At 33.7% G+C, this 19,421-nt stretch overlaps 2 protein-coding genes and 1 pseudogene across 2 annotated transcripts; 1 reads left to right on the top strand and 2 right to left on the bottom strand.

Moving 5' to 3' along the window:
• Nucleotides 1-908: 908 nt before the first annotated feature.
• Nucleotides 909-3,475, bottom strand: LOC108997317 (protein indeterminate-domain 12-like). Its single transcript, XM_035684824.1, has 3 exons — nucleotides 3,184-3,475; nucleotides 2,065-2,461; nucleotides 909-1,893 (listed from the first exon to the last, which is right to left on the bottom strand). Exons 1-3 carry the CDS (start codon nucleotides 3,278-3,280, stop codon nucleotides 1,041-1,043), a joined length of 1,347 nt encoding a protein of 448 aa, XP_035540717.1. The 5' UTR covers nucleotides 3,281-3,475; the 3' UTR covers nucleotides 909-1,040.
• Nucleotides 3,476-5,115: 1,640 nt separating this feature from the next.
• Nucleotides 5,116-9,132, bottom strand: LOC108997375 (potassium transporter 5). The gene is made up of 9 exons (XM_018973605.2): nucleotides 8,910-9,132; nucleotides 8,535-8,757; nucleotides 8,177-8,425; nucleotides 8,042-8,080; nucleotides 7,689-7,949; nucleotides 7,532-7,584; nucleotides 6,779-6,893; nucleotides 6,397-6,651; nucleotides 5,116-6,322 (listed from the first exon to the last, which is right to left on the bottom strand). The coding sequence occupies exons 1-9, from the start codon at nucleotides 9,084-9,086 to the stop codon at nucleotides 5,259-5,261; spliced, it is 2,436 nt and encodes an 811-aa protein (XP_018829150.1). The 5' UTR covers nucleotides 9,087-9,132; the 3' UTR covers nucleotides 5,116-5,258.
• Nucleotides 9,133-16,768: 7,636 nt separating this feature from the next.
• Nucleotides 16,769-19,158, top strand: LOC108997376 (annotated as a pseudogene).
• The last annotated feature ends 263 nt before the right edge of the window (nucleotides 19,159-19,421 follow it).

The raw sequence follows: 19,421 nt of genomic DNA on the forward strand, positions 1-19,421 counted from the left end.
CAAAGCCACTTGGACTGTTACATTTTAGAGTTGTGCTAGGCTTTTACCAGCTATGATCGTTGAACGTGCCGCGTAATATAAATACGAGTTTTTATTTTTTTTATTATATATTTTTTAACATATTTAAATATTTTTAAAAATTAAATTTTTTTAAAAAATTAAATACACAAATGGTCAAAATGAAGGAACAAAGTAAGAGGTCAAACTAACATTTTTCTACATCTTAACTACCATGAAAATGATTGTTTATATGATGAACGATTGGACCTGTTTATTGGGATCGGTGGGATCGGTAGGGTTTCAAATTTGAGTACTGCTAGAGCCACTGATGGTAGCTACCGTTGGCTCTAGCATATGTTTTTTCATATATTTTTTTTAATTATTTTTTATAGATATTTTTTTAATACTTTTAAATATTTTAAAAAAATAAAATAAATTTAGAATATTATTAAAATATACTTCTTTAATCATAAAGTAAAAAAAATTACTAAAAATTACTTTCTTGATCAGGAAATAAAATAAAAAAAATTCACAAGTTTTTTAAAATATTTAAAATTATCAAAAATATATATATAAAAAAACACATATTAGAGCCAAGGGTAGCTCTCAACGGGAGTCACCAGTGCTGTCTCTAGCATTATTCTTCAAATTTCAATGCCTTTCTCCTCTTTTTTCCTTTTGCTTTCGTATCTTACGAGGTCTTAGAGGCCTAGACTTCGTCATTACAAACATTTGAGGTCATGTGAACGTGCACTCCGTCTGTATGAACGACTTCAATACATACTACCAATAGGCATTGTGATTTGTGAAGTGTTTCATTCTTGTAATGCTCAAATGCATTCATATTTGATCGATCGGGAGGCTCAAAATGGACAAACTAGTTCCTGGTGACAATCAGACCGAGGAAGTACATAATTAAGTTTTTTTCTTTAATTGCTACAAAATGATCAAACCAGAAGGCTTTACGAATTGCCTTCAGCGGACATCGGAGCATCAGAGATAGTATGTAATTCACATTAACCTGAACTCGGATGAGTTTATCACCATTCTGAGTGCAGATTTTGCACGCTTTGCTGTGCATTTGAATATTCCAACCCAATTACATTACCATCGTAACTTCTTTTCTTCCCAGTGCTTGAATTCCCAGCTGATTCCACCCCTAAGAAATCAACAGTCATTTTTTCTCCTTCTCCAATGTATACATGTCTTAGTAGATTACCAGCATGTCCAGGTCCATGTCCATTTTCCGTGTGCACAGAAAGAGGAGAGTGAAACAATCCAGTTTGAGAGTGAGAGATAGTATAATTTGGTTCATGATCCCCGGGATCTAAGGTTTTATCATATGGTTCTCGATCTCTCTCAATAGAACCATTGGTGTTTAGCCCCATAATGCCTCCAGAAGAACCCACCTGGACAGATCCTGATGAGTTCATGCTGCTAATAGGGTACCCATTAAATCCTTTGAGGAATATTGGGGCAAATGAATTATCGCTGGTTTTAGCACCCATTTCTGCAGCCTTCTGTAACAAGGCTGTCGCAGATGTGTAACACGAATCAATTGTCATCGGATAGGCATTTGATCCACCTTCAGAGCTAAAACATGTCCGGGTTGTTCTTGGATCGAAAGTTGGATCTAAATTGCTCGATATCATGACTCCAGCTGAGCCAGAGGATAATGGCTTCAGTGAATTGTCAACGTTCTCATTAGATATTGACAGGTTCATCGTTGTGTTTGTCTCTGAGCAGGAATAGGAGCCGGGCATTGATGAAATGAAAAGCTCCTGTGCATGGCTCTGCAACATTCCTCCAGTGGCAGCGAAGCTCTGGTTCACCCTGTTGTTCTCCTCCGTCAATGCATCGCAGAAGGCTCTATGTGTGACAAAGCTGTCCTTCCTGTACAAAGGCAAGATATGTGCTGTATTAGTTTTGCGACAGAACCTTCTGCTAATATATATTGCTCTAATCAATGTTTTGTACAACATATAATAACACACAAGCAAGATTTAACTACTTATAGTAAAAGCTTCTCACAGTCGGAATTATAACAATAGAATATAGTTTGACCTTGAGAAGATTGTGCCACAATCACAACGATATTCTCGGGTTCCACAGATCTTTGTGTGAGCCTTCCAGTCTGATTGAACAGCATAACGTTTGGAGCACCTGTCACACTTCCATTTCTTTTCTCCATGCTTCCTACAGAAGTGTTTCTTAATGCCAGTTAAGTCACCTAAAGCTCGGCTTGGGTCATGATGCACACAGTTAGGCTCTGGACAGACATACACCCTCTTCTTAACCTGTATGTTTGTCCTTTGCTTCAGCTTCCAAGGCAAGTTGTGTCCTCTTCTGTGTAGCTGAAGGTTCTGATCTCTCTGAAATCCCTTGTGGCATACCTCACAAATGTACCTATTTGTTGCCATTAGTGTTCTTGGAGACAGAGCCACAACCTCTGCATCTGGGTCTGCACACAAGAAAAAACGACCATTCCATCAATCTTCTCTTCCAAAGCCTTGGAGACTTTGACCTAATGATAACTTGGTGAAATTAAAACTATACAGTACAATTTAACATTTGCCGAATATCTACATCTGTGCAGATGGTCATATTTTTTTTTTTTTTGATAAGAGATAAATATTATTGATGAGAATGAAATAGGCATAGCCCATGTACATGCCTAGGAATAATCCCACATTGGCTGTGAACAAGGTCTTGGGCATGTTTATAAGCAATGAGCAATCCTCTCTTATACAACCGGTTTTATGAGATGAGTTAGGCCCATGAATTTCATTACGCAGATGGTCATATAGATTAATAACTTATTGATTTGATGATTGTACAATTCACAACTTAACATTTTCCAGATAGTATCTTGGTAAATTGACAAAAGTAAATGGTTTCTAGCTAGGTAATCATATATCTATAAGACAAAGTCAGTTGATCACAAAGTGTAGTTTGGTGCAATCCATCTGTTAGACAGATGTGCTTCTCCTAATTCTAGTTCTTATCATGTACATATTTTCTGGAAAAAAAAAAAAAAAATGCTCGTAGGATATTTCCCAACCAAGTTCTTAGATGAATGGACACCATTTAGAGAAAAAGATATGCAGAATGTTTGCTTGCCTGGATTCCCTGGAAGATTCCTTTTCCTTTTCGATATGGTGGATGGAGTGGAGCCATCGCCACTTTTTTCTGCATGAGGCGGACTGCCCGTAGAAGACTGGGAAACAATGATGCTTTGGAACTGCTCGTCATCTTTGAATTCTGGAGCAAAGTTTGACATGTTTGGTAGGACTCGTCTATCCAATGCTAAGAAGGGTCGGGGAGCAGCTGATGATATAAGTCAAGGGAAGGTAGGACTTCAAAGTAGCAGACAAAAAGAAGTTCCATACATACCAACGTCAAAGAAAGACCTTGGTCTACAAATTGGTATTTAAATTCAAATAAGAATTCTCCGAGAAAGACATTGTTCAATCAAATGGCATTATGTAACAGGTCAAATATCAATAAAAAAACACATCAGAAGTTGGGTCTGTTTGTCCTTTTTGCTAGGTGAGAAAATCATCAGAAATACCCTTTGGAGCTCTTACAATAATAAAGACACAGACATAAATGCATTGCATTTCTATTATGAAATGCACACAAGCGTATCTTAAAGATACAGATCCCATTTTTATGTTAAAAAAGGTGATTAATGCTTATGTCTTCACATTAAAAACTGGTTGAGGTTGGTAACCATAAGACCAGAAGGATGGATGGATACAAATCAGAAAAGACGTAAGAGTGGATCCGAAAGGAGAGATCCATAGAAAGAGACAACTTTAGCCTTCTAATTTAATTATTTTTAGATTGTCATTCCTACCTGCTTCCATGATCCACCTGTGATACCGATCACCCTTTGGCATATTTGTGCTTTTCTCTCCTGTTTGTCATTTAGTTTGATTAATCAGAACGAGTTCATTTACATCATATTACTGCGGAACTAAAATGAAAAGGTAAAAATGGCAGCCTATTACTTGAAGCACTTCCTGTTTCTTCATTCCACTTCCTGTATTTCTTTGGTCAGTTATGATTGTCTATTTGAAGTACTTCAATGGTTTAATTTGGCACATAGGGATAGACTGTGTTTCTGGGAGCCTGAAACTTATTGCTCTCGAATGCTTCCCCGATCTTAAAAACAAAAAAATCCACTCGAAGTTCGTCACGGAATAATGAAAAGTAGACTGATCAGCAGCATATACCATAATAAGATTCTCCAGGTCTTTTTGTTTTTTCCATTCAAATAGTAATAATTTTTTACATGAATGATCCCATGAATACCTTTGCCTAGCTAGTTGAGGGGTCTTCTCTGCATGGTTAAATTAGATATGCCCTACCTGAGGGTCTCATAGGTATTGTGCTCGGTCTTTTTCACTTGATTTGCTTGTATTTTATTGTGAGTTTTGTTTTTCTTGCAGGTTTCCACATCTTTTGTGTGTTGTGACTTATGCTAAATGTCTTTCTTTTGGCCGTGTACTTGGACTATATGAATATAATGGTTTTGATGTCTAGGTTCTGAATTTTATAGATTAAATGTACCTCCCAGGTGTCGTGTTTGTAACCACGGTTTTCCTCTTTCACAAGTGAGGGCAATCAATACAATAGGGACACAATCTTATCTCACAGCCTACAGGAGCTGGATTTGCTCCCTTTAAGATTCATTTCTGATAGAAAAAGGTCTAATCCCACCAGTAATATTGTTCAACATGATCATAGAATCAGTTCGATTATATCAATCATTCGAAAATTTCTTTTCTTTTTGGATTCATGGAGAACTGGTTTTGGTCTTGCACTTAACCTACCTCGAAATCTCCACTGGCAGGACCAGAAACACTTTCATCACCTTTGAACTAGTAAAACCCTCTTATTTATTAAGCTCAGGTAAAAATAAATAACACTGGAGCCATCAGCGCGCGGCTTCCAGTTCCCACACAAAGGACCCCTTTGTTTTAGGCTTTTGTTTTTTTTCCTCTTTGTTTAATAAACTTTCCCAATTTACTTGGCCATTGGAGTTGTTCTCGGCTGCAATGGCCAAGTAAATTTGGATGCTTCATTCATAAAACTTGGTCATTTGAGTTGGTGTGGCATAAAACATTTTCCATTAAAACTTGAGAATTTTACTGATGTTTTACATGTTGTCATATTGAGATTGTAGAAGCAGGCTATCAGGGCAAGCTATACACGTACAGCATGTTTATTTGATTTTCCAAAGATTCTGAATCTCAGATCTCATATGTCATTCCAACCCTTACGAGCCTAGCGTGGGGAATAGCCAGAACTTTCTCCCCCTGCCTAAAATTTTTTCTCAAGAAACTATAGGCATGATTGACGACTATCTTCTTCAAGAAGGATGCTTTCTGTTCTGCCACAACTTCTGCTTCTCCAAGGAGGTAAACCACACCATTCTCCATCGCTTTTTGGACAAACTGCATCTCCTCTTCAACTCCCTGGATTGGAACAGAGACAATTCGGTTAGAAGAATTTGTCGATTTAGCTGCATTGACCGACTGAATGGAATTAGACCCGGATGAAACCCCAGATGGATTAGGCAGTTGTAGTGATTCCTCAGTGTGAACAGCTGATCCTCTTGCTTTTCCATCTTTCACCAATAGAGAAGAATGCTGGAGGTTCACTGGTTCAGCAATTTGTTCAGTGGTTCCTTCCTCAAGCATGAAGTGTTCATGGCGGATGAATTCTTTCAACTGTTCCACTAGCTGCCTCTCAAACTCCTCAGGTTCCTCGATCACATCATTATAGCCATACCTCACCACACAGCGGAACATGTGATATTCCCTCGGCTCAACTTGCCGGAACAGAAATCTCTCCTCCACTACAACTTTGCTAATCGGGAGGGACTTAATTGAGACACACACTAGAACAGAATGGATAGATGGTATATTAGAGATGAAGTGGGGAAATATTGGAGGAATACCCTGTACAAGCTCGGAGTACAGGAATCCCATTCCTGGCACCCGTTTTATATTTGGGTTGACAGCCAATTCTTTGATGAATTCACTAGAAACCTTGTTCCTGAGCTCAAACATGTATCTTTCTTTGTGTACATAATGCCAAATCGCCATGATTGTCATTAGGACAAGCGCAAATACCAATGGAAGGAACCCACCTTGCGTAAACTTGTACAGGACAGATGATAGATAAATCCCCTCTATGGAAGCAAACACCACAAAGAAGAGAGCAATCTTCCATATCCTCGTCTTCCAGATAACAAGCATGATTAGAGAAAGCAAACTGGTTGTGATCAACATTACAGTAACCACAGCAATTCCTGCATTCATTATAATTATAAAAAGTATCATTTTTAATTCCGTCCCCAGTTTCCTTTAAGAATGTTAATCTTACCATATGCATTGCCGATCTTGTCAGTAGTCTTGAAGGCCACAGTGACTATAACACAAGCAATCATGAGAAAGTAGTTGGCCTCGGGGATGTAAACCTGGCCCTCATACTTTGCAGAGGTATGAACAACCTTAATTCTAGGAAAACAACCTAGATTTTGCGACTGAGAGAGAATTGCAAATGCCCCAGATATCATAGCTTGGCTGGCTATAATGGCAGCAGCTACTGCAACAACGAAGGTTGGCCAGTATATTCGGTCTGGATCGAGTACCAGTTAACTTACATCAGTTGAATATTGCTCAGAAAACACAATTGTAATAACCCGAAAAATATTTTCTTAGAGATTGGATCCACACATATATGCTGAGAGAAAAAAACACTAAACCTGGTATGGAGTCGTAGAAAGTATTGTACACGTTCCCGGGGAATTTCCTGAGGTATGCTGCTTGCCCACTATATGCAGTTAGTAATGCAGGAAACGTAATGCAAGAGAAACTGATCTGCAATAATATCATGGTGAAAAATTATTGATTTTGTCTATCATGCTAAGCTTGAATAAGTAGAACGGCTGGTTTAAGAGAACAGAACCTTGGTCATGGAAGTAGAAATTCGTTAAGGAGTACATATGAAAGAATTTACGCAAATCAGCTAGGCTAAGAAAAGAATGGCACTAATGCATGCGCCTTGCACTTGGCCATCAGCGCAAGTGCTAGGCCTCGATGTGTACGAGGGATATATGGCTGGTAATTCAAAGAAATGGGGGAAACCCATTTGACTGTGGCGTTTGATGGTTTTGTTAAAGTTTAGGGACATGAGTTGGAAAGACTTGCCGGAAGCCGGAAGCAGGAAGCCGGAAGCCGGAAGCCGGCTGAGCTGCCCCGCCGCCGAAGCCTCCCTTTTATACAAATTTTAATTTTAATTGTTCAAGTTTTTAGCGAGTGTAATTTAACGTGTGCCTGTGCATTTGATCATGTAATAAAAAAAAAAAAAAGAAGTGTCATCACTGTCATGTTTTGAAGGTACTTACTGATGGTTGTATAAAAAAATTTTTATTCTTTTAAACGAAAAAAAAAACCATATATTCAAGGTGCATCCCTCAAACTGAAAAAGAAAATAAAAGACTATTGTATCTGCTTACTTGGACTGCTTGAACATTGAAGTGACCCAGATCTGCAAACATGGCCTCGGTCCCTGATTTATATCACTAGTCAGATAAAGAATCCAAGCCAGACGGTAGAAATTAATGTATAAACAACATTTAAAAAAAAAAAAAAAACACGTACTGTAACACTCACCTGTAATGCACAGAAAAACTCCACCAAGGGAAATCCATCCTCGTTTCCCATTTCTTTTGAGGTAATCAATTATGTATGCTGGATTGAAAGCACGTAAAACTCCAACCTCATATTTGAACAAGTTGTGAAGACCAATGCCACTGATGACCAAAAACCACAAGAAGATGATTGGGGCAAACGAAAACCCCACTTTATCTGTTCCGAATCGTTGAACAGAAAACAGAACTATCAAGATTGCCACTGAAATCCCCACAACAGCATCTGGATCGAAGCATGTTTAGTACGTCAGAGATAATAATCTAAAGAACTTTCTAGTTCGCCCATAAAAGAATGATAAACATATAACATAGTACCTGTGCCTAGCGAGTGTATCCCATCCACCGCAGAAAGAACTGCATGCATGCAAAACCCATTTGTTAAATGTTACAGATAACATGTTTAGGCTTGTACTGTCTTCATCAAGTCCGAGATTTTACTGTCAAACTGACCTGAAATGGATGGAGTAAGAATCCCATCTCCAATTACCATGGAAGTTCCCATGATGGTGACAATGAAAAGCAAAATTTGTGCAGTTTTGCTATTCTCAAGCTTTTCCTTAATCTTCGAAGCCAGTCTCGACTGGTTGGATGGTGTTTCAAGTCTGTAGTTGGATAGCTCCCTGTCCTCTGGCTCCTGATTTGGAATCAAGCTCACCTTTGCATACCGGCACAACAAGGAATACAGTGCAAACGTCCCACCTATAAATTAATACCTTGCAAGGAGTCAGAAGATCAGAAATATATATAGGATCCAAAGACTGCATATTAAAACAGGAATTAAGGAAGCTGAAGCGATTTCTTTTCTTACCGTCCCCGTTGTCATTGGCCCACAACACAATAAAGACATACTTCAGCATGGCTATGAACGCTATGGTGTAGATGATAAGGGACAAGACACCAAGAATGTCGTCTTGGTGTTGAATACCATCGGCGAAAGTGCTTTTGTACACATAAAGTGGAGACGTCCCTATGTCCCCATATATCACCCCTATGCTCTGAAATGCTAAACTCAACGTCCTCTTCCAACTAACCTGCTTCACACCAAACCCACCAAGCCGAAGTTGATAAAAAAATAAAAAAAAAAGAATCACTCAAGAACTTGATGACTGATGAGTTTCAAAGCCCCATGAGGCATAAATCAAAAGAGCAAAAGAAACGCTATGACATTAACATGGAAAGAGACCTTGGAGGCATGGCTTTGAGAAGATGAAACCCTTCCAGCCTCTATATTCAAGGAGTCCACCCGGCGCAGCTTCGCCCACGATATCTTTCGTTCTTTCATGTTCTTCCCCACAGCTGTTGTTTCTATTCCTTCATTTGTTTCCGTTTCTCTCGTCTCCATCTCTTTCTGATCTGCCATCGTTTGGTATTCTTTGTGCTTCTGATCCAGTGATGGCCAGGTTTTTACCAGTGCTTTGCTGCCAGCTTCATGAGTCTTTATATATAGGCGCTGATGTCAAACATGCTTGTGTTTTATATATCATATATGTTTGGTTTGATTTTTTGTTTTGTCTTTTTTGCCAGTGAGTTTATTGCATTTTGCAGAAAGTCCTCATGATCGCTGATCAAAGTCAGAATGGAGCCTTGTCCTCACTTGGATGATCTGAAGATTCATAAGATTAGTAGCTTTGACAATTTCATATTTTTAATTCCAACAAGTGTAGGAATGAATCGGCATGATCTCATTGCTCGGAGTCGGAATCAATTCTTTTGCTTATATTTGGAGGAAATTTTATTTTAGTTTTCGTCACTTAGAAAAGTAGTCTTTCCTCCCATCCATCTCCGGATTCCAAATACCACCGGGTCTTAATCATAGTAGACGTACCTGTTATACGGAAAATAAATAATAATAATGAGATACACATGAGGTTCAAGATGTACAACATTCCATCGATTTTTTTTTTATTTAATTAAAAGACTATCATAAAAGAGTATGAAAATTTTATTTTATTTTATTTTTTCTGACGTGGAGTCTATTTTTTTTTATAAAAAATTTAAATAAAATTTGTGCATTAAAAAAAACACCTCTTTTGTCTAGCTCCAATCTGACTATCTCAATTAGAAATAAAAATAAATAAATAAATCTTACAATATTTATTAATCTTCGTATAAATATTTCAAACAATAATAAATAAGTAATAAATATAAATTTTAGAATATGTGTATAAGAGATGATATTTTTAATTTTAAAATATGTAAGTATGATGCATCCTCTCTGAATAAAGTAATTAAATCTAGAATATATATGAAAAAATCAATCTATTAATGATGGACTCTATAATTTAAAGAAAATGCACAAAATTTACGTATCTTATATAACAGTACGGGAAAATATTTCCATTTTCTTTTTTACAAGTCTGTTAATTATGTACTATTAATTTAGCTTTTGGGATGAAGGTTCCGACACATGGATGAGCTATATCAGTTTGGTTTTTTTTTTTTTTTTAAGTTTAGTGGATCCTTAATTACGAATATACATCATCAATTGTATTATAAAATCTCATAATCCACTTTCCATTATATTATCATTCGTTTTGTTTTGCATAATGCAACCCCAAATCTAAAATATTTTTCCAACAAAAAAGATTAATTTAAGAATTAAAAATCATTTGCATTATTCAAACTAATTTCAGAGTTCTTCTCATTCCAATATTCGATGACATGGCAAGTAGTAGTTAGTTTGGATACTGAGAATGTTTCAGAATATATATAAATAATAATAAAATATTGAGTTTTAAAAAATGAGAAAAAATTTAAATAAAAATATTATAAAGTTAGAAATTTTGTTTAATATTATTTTTATTTGATAATTTGAGAAAGTTATAATAATTATGTAATAATTAGATGAAAAATATGAAGATTTGAAATTAAAAAGTGTTTTGTGCTTGTGTGATATTTGAAAATGAAATATTTTAGAATATCTAAAAAGAGTAATGCTATATAAAATAATGAGTTGTGCAAATGTCACACATTCCTTTCAAAAAATAATAGAGTCTACTGTTAAAAAATGAGAAATTATATTTGTGATTATGGAATGCGCAACAGCGCAAGCGTTGCGTACTCCTTTTGAAAAATAAGAAAATATGAGACTTGTATGAAAAATTAATTTTTTAATAATGAACTCTACTTTTTTTCAAAATTAATGTGTGGTGCTTGCACAAATCATAACTGTATCTAGTATTACTTTTAAAAAAATTAATTATTTCATGTAATCTCATATTTACTCCATTTTTTTTAAATTTGTTAAAAATGAGTACACGGTGTTTGTGTATTCTATAATTACAAATATAATTTTTCATATGAAAATATTTAAGAATAATTGTGTTTCCAAAGGGATCCTTAATCTATTCGTTTATCTCACCGGCCTCTATATATATATATAATATCTCTCACAAGTCTCAACTATATATTCATTTCTATTTATCTATCAAATTTTAATGCATTTTTCAACGTCTGAATGTGGAGTAGTTTATCTCCAATTATTGCAATAATTTTTCCATTTGATTATGATGAAAATGCATGAAAGCGATCTGAATAATAATAATAATAATAAACCATTAATCTACCTCTAATAATTGCAATTGTGATCAATACAATAACATTAATTAGGAGAAATGAGAACCAATAATGCCTTAAAATAAACCACCAAATTAAGGTCAGCTATAGTTTGAAACATTCAATTACGCGGAATCTCAGCATTTTTTAACGCTTCTGCTATTATTATGCAAACTGTAATATACTAATACATCATCACCTAAACCTTTCATTTACGGCACTGATTATTCTGATTTTTTTCCTTTCCTCTTTGGAAAATGTGTAATAAAAACTAATATGACTACCAACTAGATATTAGTTGAAATTCCTATTTTAGATCTTGAAATTCCTGCTTTACAATCCCATCTTTGACGTCGTGTATATATATATATATATATATATATATATATATATATATATATATATATATATATATATCTGAGTTCCTTCAATTTTTGGCTCCGAAACCATATACATCTTACTTTGAAAGACCCAGCTAGTTTAGGTGTACCTAAACTCTAGACCCAAGTCTCACATTTAGAATGCCTACTTCTTTTTGGCTTGAGTTGCCCTTTTTCAAAAGTTGAATCTAGCTGTGCAATTTCATGATTTTTAAACTAGAAATTGAGCTCTAAAACTAAGGAAAAATGACAAAAAATTACTTTATTATTATTATTATTATTATTATTATTTTATAATTTAGAGTTTACCTTACCCAGTGGAGACTGCTCTTAATAGTTGGACTTCAAACCAAAATGAACTCAAAATTAGAGCTTGAATCGATCTGTCAGAGCATTGGCAATTGTTAAGTCTAAAATTTGATTAGAAGTTAAGGTTTTGGAAGTCAAAATCATTAGAGAAGTTAATCTATATTAGAATTTCTATCTAAAAGTCAAAATAATAATATAATATTATATATTTTAATAATAATTTTTTTAATTTTTGTTTATATTTTACAAATATACTTCATATATTAATTTCCTCTTATCATCTCATGAAGTGACAGTAGATAATTTGAGATTATTTAATATATTTTACTTGTAAACTTATAATCTAATACCACGTCATGGGATGATAAGAGAATGATGAAAAAAGAAATGATAAATATATTTTTTTTATTAATTAATAATTTAATTTTTACTTAAAATTATTGTTTCATAACTATTTTTTTCCTCAATCTAATTATCCAATAGAAACTATTGAGAGTATTTTTAGAGTAAAATATTATTTTGGAATAAATAGTAGCTGACCAAATTTAATAAAAAAAGATTAATTTATTTTAATTTAAAAGTAGATTCTTAAAATTTTAAATAAAAATTAAAATAAAATTACTATAATATTTATCACTATTATATAAATAAAAAATAAAATCACAATAATATTTATCACTATTAAATATAAATAAAAAATAAAATCACTATAATATTTATCACTATTATATATAAATAAAAAATAAAATCAATATAATATTTATCACTATTATATATAAATAAAAAATAAAATCACTATAATATTTATCACTATTATATATAAATAAAAAATAAAATCACTATTATATATAAATAAAAAATAAAATCACTATTATATATAAATAAAAAATAAAATCACTATAATATTTATCACTGTTATATATAAATAAAAAATTAAATTACTATAATATTTATCACTATTATATATAAATAAAAAATAAAATCAATATAATATTTATCACTATTATATATAAATAAAAAATAAAATCACTATAATATTTATCACTATTATATATAAATAAAAAATAAAATCACTATTTATTACTATTATATATAAATAAAAAATAAAATCACTATTATATATAAATAAAAAATAAAATCACTATTATATATAAATAAAAAATAAAATCACTATAATATTTATCACTGTTATATATAAATAAAAAATTAAATTACTATAATATTTATCACTATTATATATAAATAAAAAATAAAATCAATATAATATTTATCACTATTATATATAAATAAAAAATAAAATCACTATAATATTTATCACTATTATATATAAATAAAAAATAAAATCACTATTTATTACTATTATATATAAATAAAAAATAAAATCACTATTATATATAAATAAAAAATAAAATCACTATAATATTTATCACTGTTATATATAAATAAAAAATTAAATTACTATAATATTTATCACTATTATATATAAATAAAAAATAAAATCACTATAATATATAAATAAAAAATAACATTACTATAATATTTATCAGTGTTATATATATGAAAATATAATCATTATAATATTTATCACTATTATATATAAATTAAAAATAAAATAATTATAATATTTATTATTATTGTATATAAAAAGTAAAATAAAATCACTACAATATTTATTAATATTAAAAAATCACTATAATAAAATCACTATAATATTTATAGGATCCACACATTTTTCAACTACCTATCTAAAAGTCAACAATTCAACATATTTCACACATCCAAACAACTCACAATACTTTCAATGAAACCCACAAACTCATTTTAATCTTTACTCATAACTATTCATAAATATTCACAACACTCAAATATTCTCAATGTACCCTTAGCCAACATTTGGCACTAACATTTGGCTGGGCACTGGTTAGCCGAGTTTAGACGTGGAACCAAAAAAATGCAGAAGCCAAAACGGTGGTACGGAGGTTTTAGGGGGAAAAGGAGAGATTTTTCGTGTGTCTAGTTTTCAAAATCTTGATGATTTACTTATAAAAATAAATAAAAATAAACATCTTGATGATTAAAAAAAAAATGAGGCATGTCACGTCACTACGTATTGCAGACCACGTAAAAGTAGGGGTATAAGTTTAAATCGAAAAATTAGAAAATCAGTCTGAACTAGACCGATTTTATCGATTTTGAACAGGTCCGGTCCAGAACCAGTTTTTAAAATGTAAAAACCGGCCGGTTCCGGTCTTGAGATTTTTTAGACCGGACCGGACCGGTTGATTAAAAAAAATAAAAAATAATATTTTTATATATAAATTTTATACAAAATATTTTAAATATATATTAAATATTAATATAAATAAGTTTTATATATAATGTATAATTATAAATTTATACATTAAATGTTAATACTAATATATAAGTTTATAAATAATACTAATAGTCTAATATAGACTATAGATTATAGTTATACTTATAATTAATACTAAAAGTTTTTACTAAAAGATTATAACTAATACTAATACTTATAATTAATACTAAAAGTTTTTTTTATAAACAAATTTTTAATGACAAATTGTGAAATTCACATTTTAAAAAAATTGAAAAACCAGACCGGACCGGACTGGAAACCAGTAAAACCAAAAGTACCGGTTTAGGAGGGTAACCGGTGCATAATCGATTTTGAAAAATACAAAACCTGTACATACCGGTTCGGTATTAGATTTTATCCAAAACCGGACCGGTTACACCCCTACGTAAAAGTGTGAGTACCACTAGCATTACTCTATTCGGATATTTTTTGAGTTCTGAAAAAATGTTCCGAATAGAATAATTTTTTTTTTTTTATAAATTTTTTTAATTATCATAAATATTTTTTAAAAAAATAAAAAATTTACAATATCATTAAAATATATATTTTTAATTATTTGATAAAAAAAAAAAAAAAAATTCATTCGAGACATTTTTTGAATCCAAATTTTGGACCCAAAACATTTCTCAATTCCAAAACGCTTATTTTTCCTGAATCGTGAAAGGGAAATGGCTAATACTTTATAAAACATCATTCCAATAATTATGCGACCCAAAATAATGGCTAATATTGTATAGCGTTGAAGAGAAGTACGAATCAATAATGCCTTCAAACAAAAACAATTAGCCCACCGCCATTAATGGACAGATATACATATAGTTGAAAGCTATAGAATAGTTAATAATTTTAGAAATACTACAACAATAAAAAATTTTATAAAAATAAACTCTGATAATTATTTCACATAATACGTGAGATTTATTATATAATATAAAATAATTTTACAATCTAATATATCACATCAAATCACGTCAATTTATAAATTTATTTTTATAAAACTTTTTTATGTATCTAAAGCATTTCTCTAATAATTTACCAAAAACATTATTGCAACTTCGAGCCAATAAGTCTTTGTTTTTTGAAAAATACTTTAGTCACAAAAGAATTACATAAAAGTAATCCCACAAATTAATGTGTCTTGATGTGGTTTATCAAATTATAAAGTTATTTTTATTTATAAATAGATTTAATAGATTAGATGAAACCACATCAATTTATAATATTATTTTTATATAATTTGTTTGTAGATGTAGTAATGCTCTTATTTTTTTATATAAAGAATACTTGCTATTATTAATGGACAGGAGAGTTGAAATTCCTCAACTATTTGGGTTTTGCTGATCTAAAGTCATGGTAGTAATAGTTTACCTTATCCTTAAAGATTGATATTTCTCTATGCTTGATTATTTTATTATCAATTTGTCATTGACATTAAGGTACAATATTGTATGTACAAGGCATTATAAATTAGTGTTGATAATAGACTCTTAGAACTTCTAGATATCATGCACCCATTACAAAATCTACTAATCTTAGTTTGAATCCATTATTGGTTAATCTCCATTTCAAGCGTTATTGGGTCACTATCATGTTATCTTTCTTCAAAGATTTTACTATTTTAGCATGAAAAAATACCACTTTATTTTATTCTTCAAGACTGCATTTGGATACAAGTATTTGTATTTGGATCTCAAATTTATAGATTTGGCATGCCTTGATTCTAAAATTTATTAATTTAATAAATAAATTTGAAGTTCATCGTAACATATTTTTTAGAATAATTTCTAAATTATTTTTAAAAAATATAATTTGAAGTCCAAAGTTTTTAATGTCTATATATATATATATATATGCTGTATACTCAACACAAGTAAAGCCTTTCAAGGCAATAATTTATAAAGGACTTAATTTTTATTTGTTTGTTTTTTTTCGGTGTCCGTTATATAAAGAGTAATGCTACTTAGATACAAATCTCAAATAGACAAGTCGTATACAAATTTTTTATAAACAAGTAAATCCCACTAATAAAGAATAATTTTTTTTTATACTTTTTTTATGAGTGATTCATTTTTTATAAAGACTTATATAAAATTTATCTATTTAAAATTTGTACAAATTATTTTTTATATGAGTTTAAAGACAAAACAAAATATAAAATTTTCATTTCATTTCATCTTATTATTATAATTTTTTAAAATTTTTACATAAAATATAATAAACAATTCAATTTTTTAAAATCTTAAAATAATAATAATATTAAAAAATAATATTTTAAATTTTTATCTAAAATAAAAAATTTTCATCTCATTCCTCGTACCTGTCAAGGACTTTTTAGTACATATTTGAGGCTCCAAATAGAGTTGGGCCTCAAGTAGGGAAGCATTTTATGAACCAGATCTTAAATACAAATGAAGGTCAATCTGGGCCCAATCCCATCCACGAACATGATCCACCACTGACACTGCCTCGAGACCGCCTTCTGGAAGCGTCTGGGGAAAAAGGAAATAATCGTCTTTGTCCCCTCCCCTCCTGCACTGAACCTAGCGAGAAGAACCCTCGGCATTCTGCCCTCAGATTCAGTCGGCATTGCCATGGCCAAGAAGCGTTCCATCGAAGACGTTTCCGCCGTTAGCAGCGTCCCCAAGCAACCAGTATTCCTCACGAAAGCCCCAGCGCGAGGAACTAGCCCTCAAACGTCGTCAACAAGAAGCCGATCAAATACAGAACCACCTTCAAGATATACTCTCCTCCCTTGGTCATCCCGGAGACCCATCCGTCTCCGTCTCCAACAACGAGGTCAGGCCCTCCGATTCTGACCGCCATCGCGACCGCGACCGAGACCGTGACCGTGAGCGGGAACGTGATTCTGAGCGGCGGAACCACCGCGAGGGAGCGGGAAGATGATGCTAAGACTCGTGTGCGTGAGCGGGCGCGCGTTGAGAAATTAGCTGAGCGAGAGCGTGAGAAAGAGCTCGATGCGATCAAAGAGCAGTACCTCGGGTCTAAAACCTAAAAAGCGGGTCATCAAACCCAGCGAGAAATTCCGATTCTCTTTCGATTGGGAGAACACCGAGGACACTTCTCGGGATATGAACTCTCTCTACCAGAACCCTCACGAGGCCCAGCTTTGAGGCTTCCGCGCCGGCTTGGACCGCCGCGAGCAGAAGAACCTAGCCGCCAAGAACGAGAAGGATATGAGGGAGGAGATTCGCCGGAAGGAGGGGGTCAACGAGAGGTCCGAGGAGGCCGCGGCACAGAAGCTGAAGGAACAAGCTGCTGATATGTACGATACCTTCGATATGAGGGTCGATCGCCATTGGAGCGAGAAGAAGCTCGAGGAAATGACTGAGAGAGATTGGAGGATTTTCAGGGAGGACTTCAACATTTCGTACAAAGGCTCCAAGATCCCTCGCCCTGTGCGGGCTTGGGCTCAGAGTAAACTGAGTCCGGAGCTGTTGAAGGCGGTAGAGAAAGCAGGGCACAAGAAACCTTCTCCGTTTCAAACGGCGGCCATTCCGCTTGGTATGCAACAAAGCGATGTGATCGGGATTGCAGAGACCGGCTCTGGTAAGACTGCTGCCTTTGTTCTTCCTATGCTGACTAACATTACGAGGCTTCCCCCATTGAGTGAAGAGAACGAGGCCGAAGGCCCTTATAACGTTGTAATGGCTCCGACCCGTGAGCTTGCGCAGCAGATTGAAGAAGAGACTAATAGGTTTGCCAAACATCTGGGGATCAAAGTGGTCTCCATTGTTGGTGGTCAGTCCATTGAGTAGCAAGGGTTTAGGATTAGGCAAGGGTGCGAGGTTGTCATCGCTACACCAGGACGCTTGATTGATTGCTTGGAGAGGCGCTATGCGGTTCTCAATCAGTGTAATTATGTTGTTCTTGACGAAGCCGATCGTATGATAGACATGGGTTTCGAGCCTCAGGTTATGGGTGTTTTGGATGCGATGCCTTCGAGTAATCTAAAACCCGAGAATGAAGATGAAGAGCTTGATGAGAAGAAGATCTACAGAACCATTTATTTGTTCAGTGCCACAATGCCGCCTGCTGTTGAGCGCCCTGCAAGAAAGTATTTGAGAAACCCTGTTGTGGTAACAATAGGTACTGCTGGAAAGGCCACCGACTTGATATCCCAGCATGTCAACATGATGAAAGAATCGGAGAAGTTTTGTAGGTTACAGAGATTGTTCGACGAACTTGGTGATAGGACTACAATTGTGTTCGTGAACACTAAGAAGAATGCAGACACCGTTGCCAAGAACTTGGATAAGGCAGGGTAATTTGCATGGTGGGAAGTCTCAGGAGCAGAGGGAAATTAGTCTCGAGGGTTTTCGGACAAAGAGATACGATGTCCTTGTTGCCACCGATGTTGCAGGACGTGGGATTGACATACCTGATGTGGCCCATGTCATAAATTATGATATGCCTGGGAATATTGAGATGTACACGCATAGAATTGGTCGAACAGATGCTTATCCAGAGCAATAGTCCTGTTCCTCCTGAGCTTGCAAGACACGAGGCTTCCAAGTTGAAGCCCGTTACGATTCCCGATAGGCCTCCACGGCGCAATGACACTGTTTTTGCTCATTGAGAGGTTTGAAGTTTTCTGGAGACGCTTTCGAGTGATGCGAAGGCGAAACACTTTGTTATATCCCACAGTTTTTGGTAGCTGGATCTTGGCGCTTCAGGCAAGTAACTGCAATTATTTATTTTATTTTTTCCCAATTCTATGGGAATATCATTGGGTATCTGATTTTGGTATCTGTAGGAATATCATAATTTAACCTCTCATTTTGCTTTCGTCGACAGATTTTTAATTTGATCGATCAATATTTTATCGACTGCACTGATTTAAATCATCTATACTTGTTGATCATATATTGCCATCCTACACCATTTGTTCTATTTGGTTCGTGGAAGTCCCATGAAAGGTTTGAGTACACTAGTGCCTATTCACGTCCCCACAGGAGGTATTAGACACGACGCTTTCATTGCGTTGAGCTTGTGCATCATATTCCAGCTGAAAGTTTGATAAATTTGTAATGCTGTCTAATGGTGAAAGGTTATTCAA

The sequence above is a fragment of the Juglans regia genome, chromosome 13, assembly GCF_001411555.2.
Source record: "Juglans regia cultivar Chandler chromosome 13, Walnut 2.0, whole genome shotgun sequence".
Lineage (NCBI taxonomy): Eukaryota > Viridiplantae > Streptophyta > Magnoliopsida > Fagales > Juglandaceae > Juglans > Juglans regia.